Raw genomic sequence first — 26,080 nt, 5'->3', positions numbered from 1 at the left:
ATATGTAAATAAGTAAAATCAAATAAAGAGGCTTTTTCTCCACCCACCCTGTATGCATAAGAATGCAACCACATTCTGAATAAATAACAATCACACCAGGATTCCCTCACTTACTTATGGTGAGACCTGCATATCTGGCAATGGTCAGAAAAATTATCATTATGCATCGTGTCTACATATATATGACTGTGGCATACAGTTTGGGATAGATAATTTCCAAAATAACCTTCTTGGGGGAAAAAGAAAGCTAGTACACTAATAAAGTTGAAAATCTTGAGGTGGTTCATGGTAGCAAAGAACAACCACGAAAATCTGAAAACCAAAAAGCAATATGAAGAAATACATGAAAAGCATCTGGGAAATAAAATCATCCTCCATGTTTGCATTTACAGAAAGAGCCATGGTCAGAACCAATATGGCTGAAGCTAGACATCTGCTTTGCTGACATAGCAATAAAGATAATGTGAGTTTTTTAAATCACATTAAAAGTAGAAACTAAAACACTGAAATAAGCCACATGTAAAATAGGGGGTTAGAGGGCTGAGATCAATCTTAGAGTTGAGATTTACCTGCTATTTCATCTGCAATTGTAAATTCATCCTTTACAGAAGAAAATTCAACCTCAGTCTGGTTGCTAGCATTCATGGAACCAGACCTTGGCTGGCTAGGACTTTCCTCAGAGACATCGGTTGGCTGCAGAAAAGCAGTGTGAACATCCTGAATGTGAGCTTTTAGGTCTTCATAAGATGGAGCTCGAAAATCACAGCCATCACACTGCAGCACCTCCATGGTTCAGGGATGATCTTTCACATTAGAATATTCTGCAAGAAAAACAGGGGAAAGGAAGAAGAAAGAGATATGTTTTACAGCAGTGCCATTGTAATGAATCCTGAAAAGAGGTAATACCAAGCTTATGATGACTCAGTCATTTCCAGAGATTCTGCAAATACTGCAGCGTAAAACACAACCTTTGCCTACCACATTAAGAGGCATCAATTGTGATTCACACAAAGTCCTATCTAGGTAGCTCACAAGTTGCTGACTCAACACTACAGACTGTCAACTTTCTGACAAGTGACTACTGATTCAATGGACTTTGTCCTCTTGGCTTTTCCATTACACAGGATAGGGCTGTTGTTCAGAAGTTTGTCTTGTTCAAAGACCACAACCCATATGCTAGAGAAACAGTACATTACTCCCAGTCATGCACTGAAATTTACAATCAGAAGACAGCGGCTTCTGCCTTTATGAGACCCACTCTAACCTTCCTAGAAGTTGCCAAGTCCTGCCTGTTTCACTACCATAGATCAAAAACCTTCACAGGAAGAAACTTGCCTTTCTTCTCAAGATCCTATCAGTCCTAATGTTGGTGGAAAACCTAGACATAACTGCAAGATGAGATGCAGCTACATGAACCCAATGTAGAGTGCTCCGCTCTGCCCTACTTCCACCAAGCTTTGTAAGGGCATCTCCATTCTTTGTTAAAATGTTTACAGTTTCATTTGAGTCTATTCTGGGGACATGACCTTTGTATGTTAGCAGTCTGGGAGATGGAGAGGGCTGGAGGAAGAGAGGGACAGCAACAGGAGTAGGAATATACTGCAAAAGTACAATCGAAACAGGAGTTACAAAGACTCAAGAGATATCATGACTTCCTTGATTTATCCAAAAGCCCTGCATACCTTGAAGTACAAAGCAACATAAGATATGGCAACATTAAGTATGGTGGTTCGGCTTGTGACCAATTAATTCTGCAACAGAGAGTTATGTTTCCGCAGCACAAAACACAAGCAAGGCAAAAGCCTTAGGTTTTTATTGTATGTAGAGTATGAAGCTACTTCCACAGTGAGGAGAAAGCTCCAAAACATTAGGGCACAGAAACAAGAAAGGGTACTGCATCAGGATTTTATGCAAAAGAATCCTTCTTCTGGTAGCCTGCTAAAATGAACTTCTAGCAAGTCAAATTCTGGATAGTCTGAGCACAGAAGCTCTCCACATATTTACGTACGTTACTTTGCAGGCTGCACTGTGCCCTTTCTGTCCCCCCACTCCCTCCCACCACCAATAAAGAAAATGAACGCTGCACCAGCTTCTTTTCAGCTAACCAAGTTACAATAATCGAGATACTCAAGCTTTTATGTGCAAGCACCAGACCAAATTGTGTGGAAGAGGTTGCTATCTGCTCTGGATCAAATTACAGCAGTGAGTGAAGCCCCACCCCACGTCTCCTTTAGCACAGTCCATTAGACCTGAAAACAAATTTTTCCATGGAGCAGACGACTCCTGCATTTAGAGCACTTCACAGAAAAGCAGATCATCCAGTTTTCACTACCCATCCCCCAAGCTTAGTCCTTTCATCTCAGCCAAACAAGCCACAGCTCTGCTGAATGTGTTTATCACACTTCCAAGAGATATGAGCCCCTGCGTCACTGAAGCTTTAAGACTCACTAAGCTGCCCTAGTCCTCTGAGCTTTGGGAGCAGCCATTTTAGCTCAGCCAACTCCTGCACTCAGAGGCTCAGAGCTTCTCGCCTGTGCACAACATGGCCTCACTTATCTCAGCTTCATCTCAAGCACACCAGGCTTTTTCTTTTTTTCCCCTTTTTTTCCTCCTCTTTTTCGGGTGACACTTGAAAAATCAGCATCCCCAGAACATATCTCCCCTTCCCCTGCATCACTTGCCCCCCAAGCCATGTCGCTGCTGTCCCCCTGCACCGCCCCAGCAGCACCTTCCCTCCCTGAGCAGATCGCCTGCAAGCATCTCCTAGGGTTGGTTCCCCTGTCCCATAGATGACAAATGTGACGGTTCGTTCCAGAAATGGAGCATTACAGCATCAAGACACTGGTCCAAGCTGTCCTACAGGCAGAGGCAACACAGAGCTGAGCCTCCCGGGAGGAGGAGGTGGGGGGAAGGCAGGGAGGGGGCCTCCAGCCTGCCCTGTCCCTGGGGAGCCCTCCTGCTTGGCCCAGAAGACACACAACCCCACTCCCCTGCCAGATTCCAAAGTCTAATGACCTTTGTTAATCACCAGCCAGCCTGTCTGCATCAGCAAACCCTGCCAGCAGACACACCCTTCACACAAAGGCTGTAGCTATGCCTTTTAAGAGAGGTTCTCTGAAAGCTCCATTGTGTAGAACAGAGGAAAAACAACACACACACACACACACATCTCTCGCTCTTCCCCCCCTCTCCTCCCCCCCCCCCCCCCGGAAAACTTCAGACCCTTTAGAAACACCACCACAAAACGCTTTCAGCTCTGTCTCTTTTGGAAACTTCAGGCCAGCTCACAAAACAGAAAACCACGAGGGAGGGCAAACCTGAGGTTCTGAAAAAAGATAATCCTGGCAGCTTCAAGAGGTAAAAACCACCACCGTCCCCATCGCCAGCAGTCATGATACACTGATGCTTAGAGAAGGTGTCCTCAAGGATGCTGGTTGCCGTCCTGACAGTCTTAAACCAACAGTACCCTTCTACAAATCAGAAGAAGAGTTGAGAGATCGTTAACAGCTGCTGATCACAAATACTGATGGGAGACTTTCTAATGTGTTCCAGCTTGAATCTCAGCAGGGTCTATATCACAAAGGCAGCACCAAGTCAAGGAAGAGGTTAATCTTACTGCAGCGATGAGGAACAAACATCAGGTACAGCCCAATGGACTTCCATTTGATGTTTTTACCATGCATCACACTGAAAGCAGGATGAAGCATTGTGTAAGGAATTCTGCTCTACCATTTCCACATTTTTCTTTAAAATTCAGGCATTGCACAAAGGCGAAGAAAAACACAAACTGCTAGTTTGAGGTCTTACATCAAAAGAAACTGAAACACAATGTGTGTCTTTCTCTCTTCTTTTTTGTCTGCATGGGATATGGAGCTGAGAGAGAGCCACCTACCCACCAGCAGAGCATTTTCAAGTGCAGATGTTAATACACTGGCAAGACACACACCCCAAGCAAAGGAGACAAAGCAAGATTTGCATGTTTCCATCATGACCAGCTAAGGCAACGCATTCCATAATCCTTTAAATTTTCAAATAGCACAATAAGAAAATTCAGAGAGGAATGGAGATGGACTGAGAGAGCAGTTACCAAATCCACTAACTCAAAAGCAGCACGGGAAGTCTGGGGAAAAAAAAAACAAAACAACCAAACACAACCACCATGAAATGAATCCATAAATCCCGTAAGCCCTCTAACATATTCACAACCAATCTCTTGAGACCACATTGCCCACAGATAATGCGACTTCTAAAATACCCTTACCAATGTGATGCTAACCTCACCAAACATTATTAAAATGCCATTGTCTGACTAATTTGCATTTACAACCTCTTCTTAAAATATATGACTTTACTGCTTAATATGGAGAAGAGGTAGTCTCATTTTCCTTAAGAGTGGAAAGCTTCCAAAACATTGGGCAAAAGAGATTCTCAAAGCCACAGTTTTAAAGACCCACAGTGAAGTCTCAAATTGTCTTCAGCATCCTTCCCTACACTCAAAACGCGTGAGAACACCAGAGACACAGTTGCATTAGATTTCTAGGTTTTTAAAAATCCAAAACAAAAGATAATTGTGCTTGTTGAACAACAGTCATTACAGAATTTGGCAGCAGCCAAAGTAGTAGAAATCATTATGTTTAGGTTTGGGTTTAAAGCTTCAAAATACAAAATTAATTGTGAAGCCCAAGGCACTGACCTCAAAATTGAGCTTCTGTGGTTTGACTACCCATCCGTTATATTTTGAGATGGAGTCAGCAGAGCTTCTAGAAGTTAAGAATATGCGCATGCACAACCACAACTGAAAAGGTCAGTGTCAGACCACACACTTTGTGAACTTCCAGCTCAGTATTAGAAACTTCACACATAAAATAAAGAAATCTCCATTTCTCCAAGCCTTCCTCCGGTCAGATGATCAGAGGCATCTTCATCTCTACCTCATACATGCAGGTTGCACACATACAGCTTTCATCTTACTCTGTGCCCAGGTGGAGCCGAAAGAAATTTCTTCACCGAAAGGATTATCAAGCACTGGAACAGGCTGCCCAGGGAAGTGGTTGAGTCACCATAGCTGGAGGTATTTAAAAGACTTGTAGATATGGCACTTAGGGACCTGGTTTAGTGGTGGACCTGGCAGTGTTAGGTTTACGGTTGGACTCAGATGATCTTAAAGGTCTTTTCCAATCTAAATGATTCTATGATTTTATGATTCTATGATGTTACACACCCCATCATACCAGCAGAAACACTGCCAAACCCCTTTCAACTGGAAAAAGTCGCCCTGGTGATGCAGCATGTGTTGGGGCCCTGAGAGCACCCACAGGCCTCGCTCTTCCTCAACAGCCCTCCTGGGGCTCCCCCACAGCCCAGGACCCCATTTCACCACCTGGTGCCATCAGCCTCTGCCCCAGCAATGCCGCAGGAGGGCCAGTCTCCAACTCCACACAGCCCTGCCCTGGGCCCCGCCAAGCCAGGCCCACAGCCTGGCTGGGCTCCAGGGAGATTCCCAGTGCCCAGGGCTGAGGCTGCCCCTCAGCCTGCCCTGCTCCCAGCTGGGGCACTGGGATGGGCCCAGGCTGCCACGCCCTGACCTGCCTCTCCATGGGGAGCCCCAGCGGCTCCTGCGTGGCGCGTTGGGTCGAAGCAGATTGACATCAACAGAATATCTTAGCAGAGGCTGAAATCATGCACCGGAACTCATCTTTTTCCTTCAAAACATGCAGGAAGCTTCAGTGTGGGTCTCCCTGCCGCCTTTTTGTTGCTGTTGAAGATCAACCTACCAGAAATAAACTACCAAACACTACAGCAATGCAATTCACAAGCAACTAATTACAGACATGACAAGTTTTCAAAATTCCCACGAGTAACACCGCAGGCATTTTTCCCTGCCAGAGAAGCCTGGGTTTTATGAGGCACCAGTGCCTATAGCTGCAGTGAGGACCTTCCAGCTGTGCCACCTGGGCTCCTGGCCAGGTTCAGCTCACATACAATGGAGCTGCTGCTGTGATGTCTTTGGGTTTGGGGTGGGTTTGCCTTTTTTCTTAAAAAAAACCCCACTTTTTAGAACATAAGATCACAACAGGGAAAACAAGGACTAAAGAAGTAAAATCATAGGAGCAATGCAAAAATTTATACATTTGAGAAACTGAAACCTGAAGGCTATTCTAACTGGAGGAAGCCAGCCTCATCTTTCATTTATGAAAAAAAAAAAACATAATTAATGAGGAATTCAAATAATAAATTCAACTCTCAACTACTGTCAGGCAAACCTACTCAACTCATGGGTCTTTTTCAATGACCAAATTCCAGTCAAGCTACTGAGATTCTTGGTCCTTTGAGGGTTGTCTTTGGAGTTACTCCTCCAAGCTGGTATCAAAATAAACTAAACTGAAATACCATTTCTTTTTTCACCTTTTTTTTGTTAATTTGATAGAACTGGATTTTGATAGAGCTCCATGGGTTGGACTGCAACTGTCCAGTCCAATATACTTACTTTGTGGTTTGTATTTCCATGTAAAGCACTTATGGTAAAATTTTATCACCAGTTAAACCTTTTATTATCACCATCTCCATACTGATGTCCAGTTTTGGGTCATTTATTTCATTTTGAAACTCAACAGTTATACCCATGAGAGAAATAGATTAGAAATACATGTGGTCCACAACAGGAGGTCTTCCTACTACACATTCTATGTACATTATATTCCAAACTTTTCAGAAATCTTGCAGTCACAGAAAACGGGACAACCAACTTTGTTGATCCCTATACAGTTACTATTTACCTATGTTCCTGAACACATGTATTCATTTAACATACCTGATACCATACTATGGATCACTGTAGAGCTACCACATAGCTTGCAAAATATTCTACACTTTACAGGAAATATAAACCATGTTACTCTTAAAGCTTGTGGAAGAGAGGCTACGCGGTGCTAGGAGCTGCCAGAAGCATAGATGGGTTTTTCAGTTCAAGAAGAGAGCAAGGATTCGCAGAACCTCTGGTTATTTTTCATTTGAGGAACTTAATACATAAACACATAAATAGCCTGAAACACATCCAAATGATGGATACATTGCTATCAGCTCAACTGGTATTCCAAGACTATGAGTTTTCAAAAAGTGGAAAAAAAAGCCCCAAACAAACAAACACACAAAAAAAACCAAAACAGAAAATCATGGTGCTCAGTTATTGAACATTAATGCATATTAGCCATCTCACTGTAAGACCCTAGCCTAATAAAGGCACACCATAGATTTTACAAGGAGGTATGAAGGAAAGGAGAATCACAGACAGGAGCACAGTGTCGACTTCTGTGAGGTATCTTGAGGAAAAGACTGCAGTCCCCAGTCTCAAGCAGACACAGCAAACTGATAGTTATCTTGCTGCGGAAAACACAGACTTCCCTAGCAAGGCAGACAAAAGTCCAAGATAGAATACTTGATCTTACACCCATGTGTTACTTGCAAGGAAATCAAATCAACAAAGACAATTGAGATATAAGTAACCAAACTACAAAGAGCATCAGGCTGGGGCTTTACTGATTCTAAGCTACCTAAATGATGACCACTCCTTCTCCATTTCTTCACAAATAATGACTCTTCTCCTTCTTTCTTGGGGCTCCTGGAGTGTACATATATATATCTTCTTTTTAAAAAAATACATGAAGAGGGCATCTAAATGCCTGAAGGATACTTTCAAACTTCAAACTTTTAATAGCAGATTGCAAATAAAATGCAACAACTTAATTAAAAGATATATTGAGAGAGGTTCATACAAAGTATGATTCTGACATTTTTTTGTCTTCCCTTCCTGAAGGTTAGCTGTGAAGCATTACTTGGTACACAGCATGGGCAACTGAGTCTTAGGACGAAGAACTTTGCCTGTGAGAAGGCTCTCAAATATTAAATGTTTTTGCTCCAAGAAAGACTAGGATGGGTTTTTCTGATCTTCTGAATTACTTTCATGGCACATTATTAATTCCTACAGAAATCAAAAAGGCTTTAAATATATGTGAGAATCTGAACAACTAAATGGTTGGAGTAGGACTTTTTCCCTTATTAAGTATGGCAGGTACTTATTTTACTGCACAAAAGTAGTTGTGGAGGTGCAAATATAGACACACAGACAGTTTTGTCAAGTTTTCCTGTGGTTCACCAGAGTCAATAAACAGAATACTGCTTTGGCCATGTGTTACAAGAAGATGCAACAATGATTTTACTAGTAAGGGGGGAATTTTGATCAGATAGGCTCCTTTTTTTTACAGAATAAACTTAAGTTTCCTTTCCTACCAGAAGGTGAAGAAGAAGAAGAAATTGAAAACACAAAAAAAAGCATTAAACCATTCTCCCAGTCAAAACCTGTAAAGACAGTATCTATCTAAATCCTTCCAGGATTTAAGAGAAAGATGGAACAGCATAGGTCAAAACTCTAGAGTAGAAATGTGGTCTGCCACTTGGTTCCCATACTAAATTCTCACAGGAAACAAGCCGAGTCATCCACGTCACTGACACCACCCAACCTCTCAATGCCCTTGTGCATAGACATACGTGTTCAAGAGGCAAGTGGGCTGGCCCAACCTAGGAAAACAGATCCAGAGCCAAGCACCTTGGCTTTTGTACCCTGCTCCTTAGTGCTCCCCATATGGCATAATGCAACTGAAAGCAGTGGGTCTGGGGTTTCTAATTTCCAGCCAAGAGCGTATTATCAATTACCTCAAGAAATCCAGGTCCTGAGTTACGAGAAGTGCACTTCCCCCATGTACGTGGACTTGGGAGAGGAAGATGTCAGTAGGTGGTGCTGAAGAACACGGCAGCACTCTGCCTGGGTACTCCAGAAACAACCTAATTCCTTCTCATGCATTGCAAATAACATCTTCTAGAAGCTCTTTACACAGCATGCATTACCAGCCTCACCCTGGAAGGAGCCGGGGGGAGAAGCAGGCTCCTCAGCCTGGCATAACCCCAGCAAAGACCTCTGTCTTGCCAAGAAAAGCTAGAGCTGTTATAAAGGGGGTCCTGCCAGTAGCAAATCAGATACGACAAACTCAACCACATACCTTGCTACACCATGAACTGAAGTGGGAAAGAGCAAAGGTATGACTGAAAACAGAAGAGATTGCACAGCCTTTAAAAGTAGTGCCTTTAAAAGTAATCTTGTCATTCACCCCAAAATACATCCTCCATTCCATGGTTGCTTACAGTGCTGTAGCTGGTGAGTTGCAAGTGTGCTTTAGAGAGGATCAATGTTAGTTTGCAAGGAGCACGGTGTTTTTACAGAGGCTAAATACAGCTTATAAACTGGTGCCAGAGCTAAACCATGGGAACATATGAGCTGCTAGATTATCTTAGGGGCCACAGAATTTTAATCTTAGAGATCTGAGATTAGACCAGCCAACACAGCTGGTTCAAAATACAAGCAGGCATTCTCAGAGTAGTCATAGAGGTGGAAATCAACTCACTAGCACTCAGAAACCACGAATGCCAAGGGCAAAGCTCTGCTTTGGGATTGCTACTGAAAAGTGTCTTCAAGAAGGCAAAATAGAGGTTATCACCATCTTGAAAGACAGATGTGAAAAGATGCTTTGCTGGACACACGTTCCTCCTTTAAGTGCCTATGTCATAGGACCTATGTCATAACAGTAACAGAAATTCACAGGGCAGCCGGGAAGGAAAGAAACATTGCATGGATCGGATCCAAGTGAGCCAAAGCCCACTGCCTACCTTTCATCACCAATATGAGCTCAGCTTAGTAAGGACCCTGCGGATGATGCAGCCCTCTCCCACAGTCCATCCTGAGATCTTACATGCTCCAGAAGTACACCTTTAAAGGGTTAACCCCATGCAGAGAGGATGAATAAGGGCATTCAGAGGAATGGGTTTAACCCTATAAAACCAAAGCACCAGAAGTCATGTTCTGTACCAGCAAACAAAGCTGAATAGAACAGCACATCACCTCATGCAGACCCAAACCCACCTCATGCACAACTCTCATTATAAAGCAGGATCCATGGCTGAAACCCTGCTGGAGGACAATAAACACTGATTATCAAAGTCTGAAGACTGTGTTCTCCTTTCCCAGTCTACTCCTTCAGAAACACTCCTTTGAGGAGCTCCACTGACATTCTAGCTATTTTAACACCCGCCTTTGTCTCCAGTTATCCCTCCCCTTCCCCCAAGCTTCCTGCTATATTTGACATTTGCTGGGCAGCAAGCAGAAGCCTCTCTGTCAGCCAGTTCATTTCCTCAGGTAACACAAATCCATCACTGACCCGTTTATAATGCCAGACAGAATACACAGTTTTATCTGCCCACTGACTCACTCACAGTATGGCAGCCAGCATCTCTGCCCCACTTAGAAGAATACATACTTTTCCAGTATTTGACAGATCTCAGACTAGTAATTACCACTAGGCTGCTACCCTTCTCTCTTCCACCCCTCCCAAAAGATCTTTTCCACCTGTGCAAGTGAAGATCCTCTGGTCTGGGATGGTGGCAGCAAGATGCTGGTCCTATCACTCATGGCTGGAAAGTGTTACTGCTTAAAAGGAAGAACAAGTTGCAGCTAATGTTTACGTTGTCCATAAATATTTTAATTTGTAAAATAATATTTTGTAGTCCAAAATACTTTATTTTGTCCCAAATAACTTTATATGTGTGTTGTGTGTGTGTATATATATATATATAGTCCATTGGATTACATGTTGGGATGGAATATATACACACTGGAATGCAATAGCCTGGGTCCAAATGAGAACCTTGTTTCTTTTACTCCCTCTTCAACCTCCATCTCCACCCACTTGGTCCTTCCAGGAAACAAGTCTTTGCAGTTGGTGTCATATATAAAGCCCAAGTACAAAATATTTAAAATAGCATACTGGCTCAATCATCATCATTTGTGTGATACGCAGATAGCAGACAGTTCCTAGAAGAAACTAAGTGGAACATCTACAAGGGCGGGGGGGGGGGGGGGGGGACGGGACACGGGTAGGAGGAATTCAGAGTGATCCTAGGATTAAAATATCTGTGAATTGACCAAGGTTAATGGAAGTTCTCCAGCCAGAAAGTGTTTGGATCAAAAAGGCATTAGAAACTATTACATGAAAAACAGGAAAAAGCTGCTATTCCCTGTCTATAAAAGATACACACTTTGTTATGCAGGTAGTTATTAAGAACAATCTCCCTCACAAAAAGAAAAAAACCCAACCTCTTGTTAACCTTATTTCTCGTCCTTCCAATAAAAAACATTTCTTTCCCCCGACTACTCTGGACATATTCACATTAAGGAGAAAACTATTATTAAAGCTAAGTTGTATCAAAAGTGTTAAGATGTTGAAGCTCCTAATGGAGTTCTTCTGTCCTAGTTTAATCCTTTTTGCTTGAGGGTCAGCCACTAACATCCAATTTCTTTTTCTTCCTCCTAAGAAATGCCCAAACAGGAAATGGACCATAAAGAAGAAAAAATAACTAAGACTTTCTTTGTAATAGGGTCCATGGCTAAGAGGGGCTGAGATTATAACCAACTGCATCATTCAACAGCTACAATCCTTGCAAGTATGTAGATGTTACAGAACTGTTGCAGCTTTTTTCTCTTCTCCAAGTCTATTACACCTTGTTTTTTTCTGCTGTTGTAAATGCTTTATATATAACCATTTAAAATGGAAAAAAATTCAAGCATTTTAAATAACTAGGAAGGTAACAAAATCCAATTTTAGAACCAAATAATTAGTTCCCATTGTCATAAGATTACTCTCATTTTGAAGAATTTAAACCCTCACTTTACCCTAAAGATACAGGGTGAAAGCTGATAAAAGAGAAACTAGTTGCCAAAACTTTATCCCAGAATACGTAAACAATTGCCAAACTACATATAAAGAAAACAGTGTCTCTTGTCATAAGGAAAGTTCAGTTCAAGACTAGTTCATCAACATAAAAAGTATCTCTTTAAAAAAAAATTAAAGGGAGACCATGAACACTCGTTCTTGTATTTTCTAGCCACCCATTCCTTGTATTTAATCCAGTGAATTAAACTAACAACTTCTCATAATTTACAAATAGTTCATTAAATATTTTAACTACCTCAGGTCATCACAAATTTGAAACGTGGCCATCATGTTTTATTCAAACACTCTGAAAGAAGATGGCATATCTTCATTATGGAAAAAGAAAAGCATAGGACAGTCCACTTCAGAGAAAGTCTCTGGATAAATTAGTTTCCTTAACCTTTGGAAATCTGTGTAACATGGAAACTGAACCCAAATGCTCGATTTTTGTAAGAGCCAGGATGTAGAAAACTCAACACAGGTCCCCAGAGAGCACTCTGTCTAAAGCAAGGTGAAGACTGGAAGAGATTTTCAATTTTCCTGGCCTAAGAGAAGAGACTTCTTGGGTAGATTCAAGGTGGAAGGACTTTTTAGAAAGTGCTCATGTATGTGTTTAGTCAAAAATGGGAGCTTTTCCAAATAGGAAAAAAATGCCCTGAAAAAAACACCACGATACTTAGACAAATTCAAGAAAAGGAAGCCCAGTGGCACCTGAGACTTCACCAGGATTTTGGTTTTGCACATAAATACTAAGAAGTGACAAAGAGAAGCCTAAAGAGCAGCATTAGATCAACGACCAAGAAATGGCCTTCTCATAAGCTTTGTCCTCAGAAAATCTCTTATTTCATTGCAAATCCAGGTATGTTATTGAAAATTCATGGGACAGTGGCTCTTCAGGACAGGTATTCTGCTTTTGGCAGAGAGCCTGAAGCCCATCCACGCTTGGCTCTAGGAAAGCCGTCTGGGCAACAGCTCTCCTCTCTCCCCATTGGTACACTAGCCATTGCTCTACCTGCAGAGAGAGTAACTGTTCCAGGGATATTCCCTCTCCAGAATGGAGGGGACAGAACATCTTGACCGCCAACAACTCCACAAACAAAACACAGAAGTACAATGAGGTAATTGTGTATCTGCATATGGAGCAGATCCATTTTGTTCTGAAGGATCCACTTAGTGTTACTGTTCTCACTAGAAGCCCTCTGCAGCTGACCTCAGCATGTCTTCCTACGAACACTTTCATCAAGCCTTCAGGTCATCCTGCATGCCACACCAAGCCACGCGTGTGAGAAGAACCAGAAGAGAGGTTGTACCCACACTTGAACATGCTTTTGGACTTAAGAAGGGTTATTTGAAACTGCAGTAGTTCTGTCTAAATAACTCCATGGGTAGACAAACCTAGATATTTACTCTACACACAAAGTAGACGGAAGTGGATAAGATATATTTTAAGCTAATAAAGATGACAAAAACATTTTAAAAAGTATCCAAAAGAACCCAGAAGATTCAAGCCCTGTGATGGTTTAAAACACTCAACAGAACTTTCAACCTGATGAGATACAAACAAAATTATGCAATATAACGTGCCTTTTAATTAATCTGAGAACTTCAGAAGTAATGTTCTGAAAGCAAAGGAAGGGTAGCTTGGCTCACAATGTTTTCAACAAAGAGAAAGAATATTCACCTATGGTAATGACAAAGACACACTGCAATGTATTGCAGTTCCAAAGCAAAGGGGTACACAATTTAAATTGCTTTTATTTATGATTATAGAGACACTTAAAAAAGGAACCAAAGTTTGACTTAACGGGAATAAACTTACAAACTTCCCAACTTACTGTTTTTCCAAGAGGTATACATAAATACTTAGGTAGATGAAGTGTCATTGAATCCTTCAGCTCAAGAGGTTTTAAAATAAAGCAGGATTACTTCAAAGCAGAACCATATAAAGAAATTTTTCTTTCTTCTTCTCACTAAAGGAACAAAGATGGAAACAAGCAAGCAAGAAAAAAAAAAAACCCAAAAACCAACACCTACACCACAAAGACCATGGACTCAACTGTTATAAAATCATATGTCCTCAGATTTATGCTGGTTGAAAGGGACAGGATGCATCTTTTCAACTACACATGGAGAGGAGACATGGACAGTCACAGAGATAAACAACATATGTCTCTTTTCAGTATGAGTCCAGCTAAGTGAACAGCCCTTCAGACACAGCATTCAGCAATACCACTTGCCAGTCAGGTGAATCTCCTCCCTGAGAGAAGGAGATTTTTCCATCCGAAGAGAGGCATACATGAACCATATGACACCAAAATACATAGAAAGAATTAAGTTGAGACACTTCATTTATGCTAGCCAACATCCTTTAACACTATGGAAGAGAAAAAAGCAAGAATGTAATGTGTTTTATAGTGCATTCTAGACCTTTTTTTCCCTTTAAAACTCATTCGAATAAAAGGCATTTTTACTTTTTTATTTGTTTCTTGCAAGAAGCATTCATTCAAGCGTGGGTTCTTGTTTGCGGGAATGTATGCAGAGTGAAAGTTTCACATTAATTTAGGACTTCATTGACAAAAGAGTCTATGCCAAAAGTATACAATCATTCCTGCATAAGTTTCATTTTTCCTTCTGCTGTTTATGGAACGCCAAAGCAAGACAAAAGACAATATCGTGTGTTTCAGGTTCCCATTCATTTATCACAAAAAAGTCATTTAAGTCAGCAGAAGTGACTTGCTCGCAGAGAGAGAAAAGACTGAAATATTCCCCTGGTTTTCAAACAGCTTCAAATTATTGAACAAAATCTGAAGACTCAGAACCTGTAGGTAATATGTAAGGAACGAAAAGGCAGAATTAAATATATCAAGTAGCAATACTGGCACTCTATTCCATGCAGGTACTACCTATTTATTTGACTTATGCAGCTTCAGGCCACACTCTCTCTCTGTGAAAACCAGGATGAGTGAGTCTGCATCACAGAGAACCTTCTTCCTTTATCTGGTAATGGAGAAGCACAGGTAAGTGAAGTAGCCTGGCTCCAGGTCACGCAGCTGGTCTGTGGCACAGCCAGCAGCAGAAAATGGGTTTCCAGACTCCAGCCATTCCCCATTATGCCACACTGCCTTTCTGTGCCACTGCGCCTGAAATCCTGGTGCTAACTTCCCACGACAACTACACATGGAAGCTTCTCCAGCACAGCAGAAGTTAAAATTTCAGGACCAGGGGTAAATCATACACCACACACAAGGATATTAACTGATGCTTTTTATTTATCTTCTTATTTACTTCTTAACTGGAGTTGTCATTTCCAGCTTTCTGCACAGAATCCAGGCCTTTTGCTGAAGAATTTAGGTCAACTCAGCAAAATGTCTGCACAGCTGAGGAGAATACCAGGGGAGACAGAGTTTAGGGATGGTGAACATGGTCTAACCCTCATATTAGTTGAGATCGCAGTGGGAGGAGGGAGATCGAAAAAAGGGTGGCCATCCGAAAAGGGAGCTTTATATGGGGGTGAGGAAGGATATTCATTTTGAAGGACTGACAGCTAGAAAAACTGAAATTCTTATATGGTCCGAGAGGCTTTTCTCTTAATACAATTTTGCCCAGACTGCTGAATCCTTCTACTCTCTTCCCAAACTCTGTCCTAGAAAATGTCTGGACAAAAAACCATCAAAACTTACTAGAAGTCACAAAAGGAAATCTTCTTTTTAGCACCTTTATAAAAATATCTGTAAGAGGAAAACTCTAGGTCTTCCTCAGTGTCTTCTGTAAGCAGGAGATATTCATGACCAAAGAAGAGGAAGTTTGATTTAATCAGACCTCTCTTTCACACATGCTAGCTGGAGCCACAAAGCATGTGCACACTTCCACTCCACCCTGGCTAACAAAATTTATGAGAACAAACCAAGCAATTAGTTTTCACGTGCTGACAGTTGCACCTACCCTTCATTGTTAGGACACCACTACAAACAAGACCCCGATATTTTGTGGATTTAAAAAAAAAAAGTTCAGATTCTAAGAGAATCAAGTCCTACAAGACCTTTAGGCTACAGCATCACGTTCAGTGTATGTTCAAATAGTATGTAAAGCTAGTATGGTTTTTCTGAAAATCTTCAATAAAGTAAGTGTTCCAGTTTGACAATCTGGATGTCTAAGAAAACGCAACTTTCCAAAAAAGGTGATTAGCCTGTGCTGAGAGCCATATACAGGCTATCAAGGACTCCTGATCCTGTTTAATATGAATCCAAACTCTGCAGAAGGAGCTCACAGACACAGAGCAGTCTCTGTAGTAATCCAAGATACTGCTGGCATTCCTGTTGAAGGAAGCATACTGAGCATGCTTCATCGTAGGTCTGCAGAGGAGAACCAGCCTGAGCTCTGCCAAAACCCAAGTGTGTCATGGGCAGCTGTGACTGTTACTTTGCCTGGGCAGAGATACGAAGTGGTAACACCGCTTCTTTGTTTTTTTTTCCCCCCCTCCCCTGTAGCTGTCAACTGAGATATACAGACATGCTTGCTGCAGCTGGAAGAAGCCTAGCAAGAAATCCAGTTTGCATTTACTATGAGGTGCGTCTGGGGATCACGGGTTTTGCTGGAAACTGCATCTGCCCACTCCATGCAGTCAAAAGCATAGGCTCCAATCTTTTAGCGTGCTAGGTTGAGGCGGCATACATGCAGATAAGACTGTGCACAGCTGCTACCTGCACACAGTTTATGTCATGTCACCTGGGAGAAGCACACTCCCTGCTGCTTCACACTGAGCCACTGGAGGAACCCTGACTTCCCACCCTTGTCAGGCCAGCTCACAACTATCAAGCAAAGTCTGGAAGTTGATATGACATCAGAATTTTGGGGAAGCAGGCAAAATAGGGTTAAATCTTTCACCTTCTTCATCCCTGTCCACCTTCACAAATGATCAAGAATTGTATCTTCCAATTTTCTTAGACTGTTTGTCTGAGTAGTGTCACCTTTTCTTTCAAAATATCATTCCTTTCTAACATAATTTATCTCACCTTCCAAGCTGTATTCCTACCATTATACCTTACTGCTTTTCTGCCATAAATAATTCTTCCTGGTCTATCTGCTACCTCCTCCGTAGGAGTACCTCCTTCTCCAGGTCTTCTGGGAAGATGCAAACTGATCATCTGCTATTTCCATAGCCTAGCAGAGAATTATGCTGGTGATGTGTATCTTTGAAGTAGCTCTGAAGTCAAAGGAGTTGGTCTTTCATTTCTTCTGAAGATGTTTGGCATGCTGGTCCCTCAGCATGCAGTATGAAATAAAAGCCACTGCTTTTATATCTTAAAAAAGGAGCACATTTTCAAAAAAGACTACTCTGCCCAGAACTCAGTAGGGCAGAGAAAATGAGGGAGAGAAAAGGGAGGGCTGGGAAGGGGCTACAGCAGACACCACCAGGAATGACTGACAGTCATCTGGTCTTATTGTCTCCCAACTCTGCTGCTGCTGAGGGGCCTCCCATGCCCTCCAGGAACTGGTATCTGAGGCTGCAGAAGTCTTACATTTCTTCCTCTTTCTTTTTGAGGAACAAGAGTCCCTTTTTGGTTCTCATTGTCTGTTGCTCTGAACTCAGTAACTGATATAACTGTGGTCAAACAAGATCGTGTGTGTGTGTGTGTGTGTGTATGCTATGTCTGGATCCTCAGGAAGGCAGCCTGGTATTTTATTTTTAAACTTTGGCTCCTGTTGCACAGCCCCGCATATAATGGCTCCACTCCTGAAGGTTGGATAGTCTTCTGCTATCAGTTTTCAAAGAAAAACAAAGCCATGCAAGCCAATGCTACCAAGAGAACAGGAGCAAAGTTCTCTCCTAAAGATTTTCTTTCCCTCATAAAAAAACAAGAGATCACAGAAGGATTAAGCCATCAGTGTCATTCCAACTTCCTGCTCCTGTATTCTTAAAAGCTGCAGAATATTGTGCAAGTCCCAGTAACTTGGATCACCGTAAAGCTACCATATCCATGCTGTGCTTTCAGAGATTTCTCCAGTTTTTTATTTCTAGAAATTTGCTGGAGTTCTGCCAATTTTCCCCAGCTGAGGACCAGACCTTTACATGGATCGGTACTTACTAAAGCCTTTTATTATGAAGTGGAGCGTCAAAATAGGACTAAGTTTCTCCTTACCTGAAAGCAGAACCTGCAATGGATCTTCAAGGTCTCAGAAGCTGAAGGAGGCAGAACCAGACTTGCTAATCATAGGAGTGGTGCTATGGTTCACCCTTCCTGAAGAGCCTGCCCTTCAGATGTGTGCCAAAGGTGACAAACTAATGTGTATCATATACCTCTAGCCGCTTGTAGTACAAGATCATTTTGTCAGTGAAGCTTCACTGTCAAAAAAAAAGTGGTTTCCTTTTCAGCTAAGCACACAGGGGCTATATCTGTTGGCTTGATTACTGGAAGAAAGGAAACATTCAAGTTAAAGACAAGAAGCCTCCCTCCTTTGCACCCATACTTGGGAGAAAAGATTTTACACAGAATATGGGAGAGAAATGGAGAGGAACAATTTGCCAAGAAGAAGTTACCTTCTTATCTTAGCTTTACTGTGGAATACAGCCACTAATCTCAGCATTATTTGCAGGTTAAAATAGTCACTCATTCCAAAACCAAGAAACAGAGGAAACAGTTCAGACCTTTTTGTCCTTCTTCATTCCTGAACTCCTTTGTTCTCCCATTGTCTTCTAACTCCTCCAGCTAGACTACTGCAATACAGAGTTCTGAATCTTGAAAGCAGTCTTCCAAAACTGAAACTACAAATTAAGAACTGAAAACAATTTGTCAATTAGGGAATCAAAACTCTCCTTTACCCTGCTGCTGTAATTGGTTTATAAAGTTAAAAAGAAGAGCATTTACAGTGAGGCCTCTACTGCAGCATGACCTTCAAAACCAAGCTAATACACCATTTTTCCCAGAAACTGACTTGTTTGTGCATCAGTTATCAAAAAAAGAGGATTTAATGATAGTGCTTATTGTTGAAGTCTTTCATTAGCACGAAGACAAAAAGAGTATCTCTAAGTTTCCTAGATGTATCATCCTTAACAGACCAAAGTCTAAGATTTTGAGAGGTGTCTAACAAAAAACTGAAACATATTTCTACTGAAAGGGTCAAGACCCTTGAATCTACTGAAATGCTTTCATAACATAATTGGTGGGACAACTCTAATAGAAAGTTAGGTTACCCTAGGAAATTGACATGTTGACAAATTCAGCTTGGGTTTTTATGCCACAACCACCTCTGTGATAACTGCAGGACCAAAGTCTCTAGTTCCTGTCTGTAAAACCAGGACTAAAGTTCTGGGTGACCAAAGTGCTGGGTTGTAGAGTCCAGAGGAAACCAGAGGTCTTCTGTTTGGGCGATCTACTGTTCTTTAGAAACCACAATGTGAAAGTCTATGGAAACTCTGTCAGGACTACAAAAATTCCATTTCTTCTTTTCCTCTGTTGAGACAATAGGAAAACACATCTAATTTTTAAGAGGAAGGCAGCTTCCACCAACCTTGTGCATAGATTCCACTTTGAGAACAAAATGCAAATCATTTGTCCATAGTTTTAAGCCTAAGACAGGGAAATGGAGGAAAACCTGCTACAGATAACCAAGCCTAAACTGGTAACTACAAACCTGCAGTCAGCCTTAGAATTTCACTTAACTTGGTTATTTGCTTCCCTTTTCTTTGCCAGGTGAGAAAGAGTCTTCTTGCATGTCCTGGTAAAACTCAATCACCTCCTTATACTCCCTACACCTCCAAGTTACAGCATTGCCATCAGCTGTTCTTTAAGACAACTAATCCCTGACCTAACATGAGATAACAGCAGTGGGAGTCATTTTGCTGAAAGTTCACCTTCTACAACTAGACAGTTGTCCATGTCTAACTCAATGCTAACAGTCTAAAGCCTGTCTCCCACGACAGCATCTGCAGATAAACTACACTTAGGCTTGACGCCTTAGGACTCTTCTACAGAGTCTATTAGTCATTCCAATAGCTCTTAATCTTTTTCCACTATTAAATTAGAAATAAAGAACTATTTATATAGCAAACATTTTCTAGTCTTAGATTCCAACCACTGCATCTTGTTACAGCTTGGTACAGATTCCAGATTCCTATAATATTGGACATAGCCTGGCAAATTAACTGCTTTTAGTCCTCTAAATGTCAATTCTGAAAATCACTGAAAGGGAGGAATGGACTACCTGAAAGCTCTCACTGTGAAGCACAATTTTTCCAGACTTCAAATCATTACTATCCCCAGCATTTCCACACTCGTTTTTACAGACGTGCCAACTTCAGGAATAGATTTAGTATTTCAAGAGCGGTACTTGCACAGATCAGCAGAGGTACAACAGTATCTCCTGTGTTTATGTGTCTAAATGCTGTACTAGTCCACTTAGCTATTCTAATCATTTTGAATGATATCTACTACTTTGCAGGATCACTGTTTTCTGAATTAAAAGGAAGACAGGGCTCTTAAAGTCCACATAGGCTACAAAGCCAAGGCATTTCTTGAGTGAGTCACAGAGCATTTTCTGTTCCACATTTTCTATCGTTACAGATATAAACTAAATCAGGAGCTTTTAGGTCTGATATATTTTTAAATATAAATTACTGGTGTAGAGAACAGAAGGAAAAAGGAAAAGTCTCTTTTAATCCTGTAAGACACCCTTGTTGTCTGACCTGTGGGATACTTTTGTTTGCAGTGGAATGGGTCCAAAATAAAAAGGAAAGCCCTTGCTTTTCTCTTCAGGATCAAGGGCTCTCAAAGGCACAACACTGGTGTTATTTGTTTGATCTATCAAAGCAAGGTCATTATTTACTTTGGTCACGGAAAGCCCCAAAAGTCTTTTCTGATACACTGGAAAAGCCAATGGACAATGAGACCTATGATTCTTCTGCACTCTCTGCCTAAGGTTTTCTCATCCCACAGTCCCCATCTCCTTGAGCTGCAAAAGCAGGTGCCTCCATCTGGATGATCCCTGAGGAACTGACCCAATTCTCAATCCCTTTTCCTTGGGGGGGAAAAGAAAATCACAAAAGGTGTTCGACTTTGATCTAAAGATTGTAGAAATACATGTTTTGATGATTTCTCTTTTTCAGCTCTACTCCTTTGTGAACATTTGATGACAGCCCAAAAATTTGCTATTGTCTTTGAAGCATAATGGGTAAATGCCCAAATTCAACATTTGGCCACAGGAACTTCAGACATCCACCTTGCTTGACCTGATGGATGACTGAGAAACCAAGCACATTGCTCTTGTTCAAAGTTTCATGCAAGCCAACCCTTCATGGCTCCTCTTATCTAGGCTATGATATAGCCTTTTTTGTGAAAACATTATCAGCTTCATGATTGGTACAGTGCTCTGACTTTTCAGAAAACAGTGATTGGTCCAACTGTCTTATATCTTAAGGAGTTCTATTATTAAAAAAATAATAAAAACATCCACAAAACAAAGATAAGATCTGCTTAAGCTTCAAAGGATGCTTTTCTGAAGATCTCCAAAACTAGCCAAGATCCTCTGCTGTGCCTCCTATTTCCTGAAGAGGTGAGTAAGCAGAATATAATAAGAAATTCTTTTGCAGCCTTCACCAATAGACAATTGACTTTTTGTCTTTGCTTAGCACCAGGCTGATACTGTTCTTTTCAGAAAGCGCTCGCTTTCAGACCCAAATCTTTATCAGTTGGGAGAATGCTCGATTTATTTCTGATATTTGTGTACCTGGAGATTCTTCCTCTTGTCCTCACACCCAAGCATTGTTTAAAAGCTCACTGAACTCTTTTCCCGTACACATTTTTGGAATATACACATTTTTGATCACTCTGTCCAAATAACACTGATTTAGTTTAGACATGGTATAACCATGGTTGAATAAAAGAGGCAAAGCAGCCATAAGAGTTCAGTCACTGAGCAACTAGTATCATTATTTCCTCTCCCCAACAGTACTTCTTCTAGGTCAAAGCAGCTGGAAACCCATACTCAGGGTTCTGTTGAGTCAAATCCAGCATGGGACATCCTCTGGGATGGGTTTTAACCCTCTCCTAAGAATAAACAGAGGCAATTTTCACAATTGCTTTTGGATACTAAACATGCTGATCATGGCAGCCCATTCATCACACATTTAAAAGTTTCAGCACAGGCTTCCACTCAAGGAGTATGATGACTTTCTGACATGCTTTTATAAGCGGGCTGCTAAAGCAGGATCTTCATCCTCACTGCACACTAGTGATGGACTCTGTCAGGATCCTGTGGAACTAATTACTTCTCTTTTGAACTGACATAACCTTCTAGACAGTATGTGGGACAACAAAGGATGGAAGGGATTTCATGGATCACCAAGACTGGTTCTGTTATCACAGACACAAATTTAATCTCCATTAAATTAAAGAAAGTAAAATAGAAGACCTGCTAAAAAAATGACAGCTATGGGTCCCTGAGCCAAGAAAAGCTTGATTTTAAAGAAAACTCGTTCCATATGAAAGTATCGTGATCATGAGAAACCTAACTGCTAGCAACTTCTAGTCCCAGTGACCATGCAAAAAGGTAATACAGAGAGATCTAACCAGCTATGACACTGATAGAACTTCCACACCCCTCCCTCTAAAGAATTTATTTCTCAGCTGAAATACCCCTTGAGGCTGGAGGTCAAATACTATAGCTCTGGAATGTGAAGTAAGCCTCAATTCTGCCCAGCTTATAAAAAATCCCTGTCCTTCTCCCTCTCTTCTCACATTTCCTTGGCCTCATTATGCCTTTAAAAGGGAAGCTTGCTACTAAAATCCCACTTGGGTTAATTTGGCTATGACAGCTTGACAGCTGGAGCAAGAGAAACAGGATTCTCCTGAGCAGAAGACGACTCTGACTGCCCCAGTAATTTCATCAGCCCAGCTCTCCCTATGTAAAAATCCCATCAGGAACACAACTGAGAGGTATCCCAGAACACACAGATGAGATATCCAGGGGAGAAAGAGAAAGAAAGAGAAAGAGAAAGAGAAAGAGAAAGAGAAAGAGAAAGAGAAAGAGAAAGAGAAAGAGAAAGAGAGAAAGAGGAGAAGGAGAAGGAGAAGGAGAAGGAGAAGGAGAAGGAGAAGGAGAAGGAGAAGGAGAAGGAGAAGGGAAAGGGAAAAGGAAAAGGAAAAGGAAAAGGAAAAGGAAAAGGAAAAGGAAAAGGAAAAGGAAAAGGAAAAGGAAAAGGAAAAGGAAAAGGAAAAGGAAAAGGAAAAGGAAAAGGAAAAGGAAAAGGAAAAGGAAAAAGTTCTTGAATTTCCTCATGTACAGAAAAAGTCTTAAATCATTCTTTACTAGCAGGTCAGAATTAATTGGATTTCTACACCCACTGAGCTTCCTTCAAGGTAGGCTTGGTCCCATATTCCAAGCCTGGAACACTTCATCAGCTTCCTAATACCAGTTAAGATTTTCTAGGCAGGCTACAGAAGAGAAAGTACTTCTTAAATACCGGTAGTCCATTGCCACACTTTCCTACTACGAGCTTGTCAGCCTGCCAGTGCAGAGAACTTCTAGAACTCCTGCTTGCTCTCTTCCCACAGAACACAAAGCAGCAGATTCCTTCAGAAGCTCTATTCAACCTCCCTTTCTTCTCTATGAGCCTGCATCTTTGAGACAATGGATAAGAGGAGGCGGACCACTTCCTCCATTCATTTGCTCAGCCTGCTGAAGCATCAGATCTGTCTGATCTTGCAGCAGAAGCATTATCCTTTGTTCTGATCAGGTTGCACAAATAGCTGTGCTTGTGTCAGTCCCCAGAGCACAGATTTTTTTCATGACCAATATGATTACAGCTCACACAACACACTGTGTCCTACTAAAAATGTTGCAGTTTGTTTTCCCCCAGACCCAGGAGTTATACAAAAATAGCATTCGGTGTTATGCACTAAGGAAGAAAGGGAAACTGTTTAATGCTGTCACTGCATATATCCTAGCCAAATAAGCCGAAATATTCATAGCCTCACTAAATGAGCCCAGAGTCATGAGCAGCACATGAAGGGCCTTCAGTTGAAGGAGTTACAGGGGTACAAGATGATTATGACTCCCAAGACATCCCACTGCTTCTCTGCAGGTTAGGCTCTCCCCATGCTGATCAGCAATAGCAGCCTTTACAGGTCCTGACAGGTTACTTCTTCCCACACAGACAAATTGGGCTGGCCCCAGCCACCCCCACCGCTGTCGTGACATACCTTTGCCCAGAATTCACACCTGGACTGCTTGCAAACCATCTGCAACTGAAGAGACACAGGTTAGCCACTGCCAGGTTATGTGAATATTCAAAACAGTTCGTCTGGTAAGCAGTTCAGTTTCCCACACTGACAGAAGAATAATAAATCACCACATCTACTGATAGAGTCATGAGCTCTCAAAAGGTTACGAAGCATGGCTTTAATTTTCCCTTCCCCCTGTTCTACCATAATGCACACTACTTATGAAAACAGTTGTTATCGCACACCCTTCCTTTTCCTAGGGCAGAAAATCAAATTAACCAGAAAACACAGCCTATAGGTTCTTCAGAACTTCAGCCTGTCAGAAAGTACTCATTCAGGTTGGAGGTTGAACTTTATCTAGTACCTCCAAATTTCTTATATTTTTGCCTAAGTGTAAGTATGTATGCTGTGTCGTCTCTGATACCAGGTAAAAGCTTGAATCCCCACTTCTGGCTTCTAGCCAGGATTTAAAGAGGAAAAAAATTTCCTAATCCATGGTTTGCAATGAAAAAAACACCTACCACAGGAGAAAAATCCTCCTGCCTTTAGCCAAATCTAATCTAATCTTTCCTCACAGTTATAATATCACTCTGAGTGCTTCACTGCCTAACTTTAGCTTCACATATGGAGCAGAGGGAATTACTGATACAAACCTTTTGTACAAGGCCAGTCTGAAAAAAATACATAAATAGGTCTGATTAACACTCCTGAGTTTGCAATCAAAATCAATACAGTTCCATGAAGATATTGCCATTTTTAGTAACTACAATACCCTCCAAAATGCAACAGCATTATATGATTTCTGTTTCATAAAGGCTTTGACTTTCCTTCTATTATCCCAGTCTTGCTTTAGCACATATTTTATATTAGAATGCGTTCCAGGAGGCATATGGCAATAGAACTAGGTCAACCATTAACCAAATAACAGGAAGCTGCTCTGCAGAGCACACCCTTCAAAGCTTGCTTAATGAGCAAGCTCTTCAGAATGTGTCCTTCAGTAAGGTTGAAACTAACAGTTCCACGGGATTTTCTTTAAAGCCACAAGGTCACCCAAGTTATGCAGCTTCTGGACATGACAAAATCTGAACAGCCATCACAAACTGTAAAGGCATCTATGTCAGATGTTAAGAGATGAAGAACACTCCACAATCATGCATGGGTCATTGAACATCAGCAACCAGTTCCAATGATTTCTTCATCTTATCAGCAAGCAGAACCCATTCCATCATTTATCTACTCCCACTATTTCAAATAACACAGGAATTTGCCTTTGTAGAGTTTGTGGGGAAGGATACCATCACTAGATAAAGGAGTTACCACCGCTCTGCCTCCTGCTTTCCTTTCAGAGGATGGCAAATTACTTCCCAGATGAAAGTCAACTCCAAACGCTTCTAAGATTTGAAAAAAAGGATTGGTATTAAGGCCTACAAGTCACCGTCTGACTAAATTCTTCATGTCCTGTTTTCCCCTTGATTCTGTTGAGATACATAATGGATTTAACACGATCTGTCAAATCAGGGAGAAAAAAATTCCAACATCATTGTTGGTACCTTTATTTGTTCCATCTCAATCTTACCAATCGGTTCCACTAAATATCACATTCCATACTTCTAAGCAACCATAGACACCCAGGCTTGAAACTGAAGTTGTTAGGACTCTGTGAAGCATCAAGCACCACGGAACAGAATCCATGAGTAACATGGAGGTTAGAAAAAGTTCTGATTCATATTATACTCTTAACAAAGCAGTAGGGATGGGTTGATCCAATTGTTTCTATACAAATAAAACACAAACACTTGCCAGCACTCGTAAAGAATTTTGCCTACAACAGCCAGTGATATCCATCACACAACTGTTCCAATAACATAACTCAGCAGCCATGTACCACAAAGCTGTATCAACTTTTCAAACTCCAAAAAGTCACCACCAAGCTATGTGACTACAGTCAAATCTTGACACTAAACATATATGAATATTAATATTAGTTTTCTAATACCTCAGAAAAATGGATACAGCCTTTTACCCCTTTATCATAGTCTTTCTTTT

At 41.3% G+C, this 26,080-nt stretch overlaps 1 protein-coding gene across 6 annotated transcripts in view; it reads right to left on the bottom strand.

The window, feature by feature from the left end:
* Positions 1-26,080, bottom strand: part of ZNF462 (zinc finger protein 462) — a 90,331-nt gene that overhangs the window by 49,165 nt on the left and 15,086 nt on the right. For 5 of the 6 annotated variants that reach the window (XM_087742378.1, XM_087742375.1, XM_087742379.1 and 2 more), the window contains exon 2: positions 570-821. In XM_087742378.1, coding sequence (XP_087598504.1) covers positions 570-789 — 220 coding nt within the window. In that variant the 5' untranslated portion in view covers positions 790-821. Of the gene's footprint in view, positions 1-569; positions 822-3,317; positions 3,432-26,080 lie in introns of those variants that run through there. The other variant, XM_087742377.1, reaches the window with a different exon arrangement.

Source organism: Nipponia nippon, unplaced genomic scaffold, assembly GCF_047370975.1.
Source record: "Nipponia nippon isolate SJK-2023a ecotype South Korea unplaced genomic scaffold, ASM4737097v1 scaffold_8, whole genome shotgun sequence".
Lineage (NCBI taxonomy): Eukaryota > Metazoa > Chordata > Aves > Pelecaniformes > Threskiornithidae > Nipponia > Nipponia nippon.
Note: the sequence above shows the minus strand (reverse complement) of the source record. Positions and strands in the feature narration are given on the sequence as shown.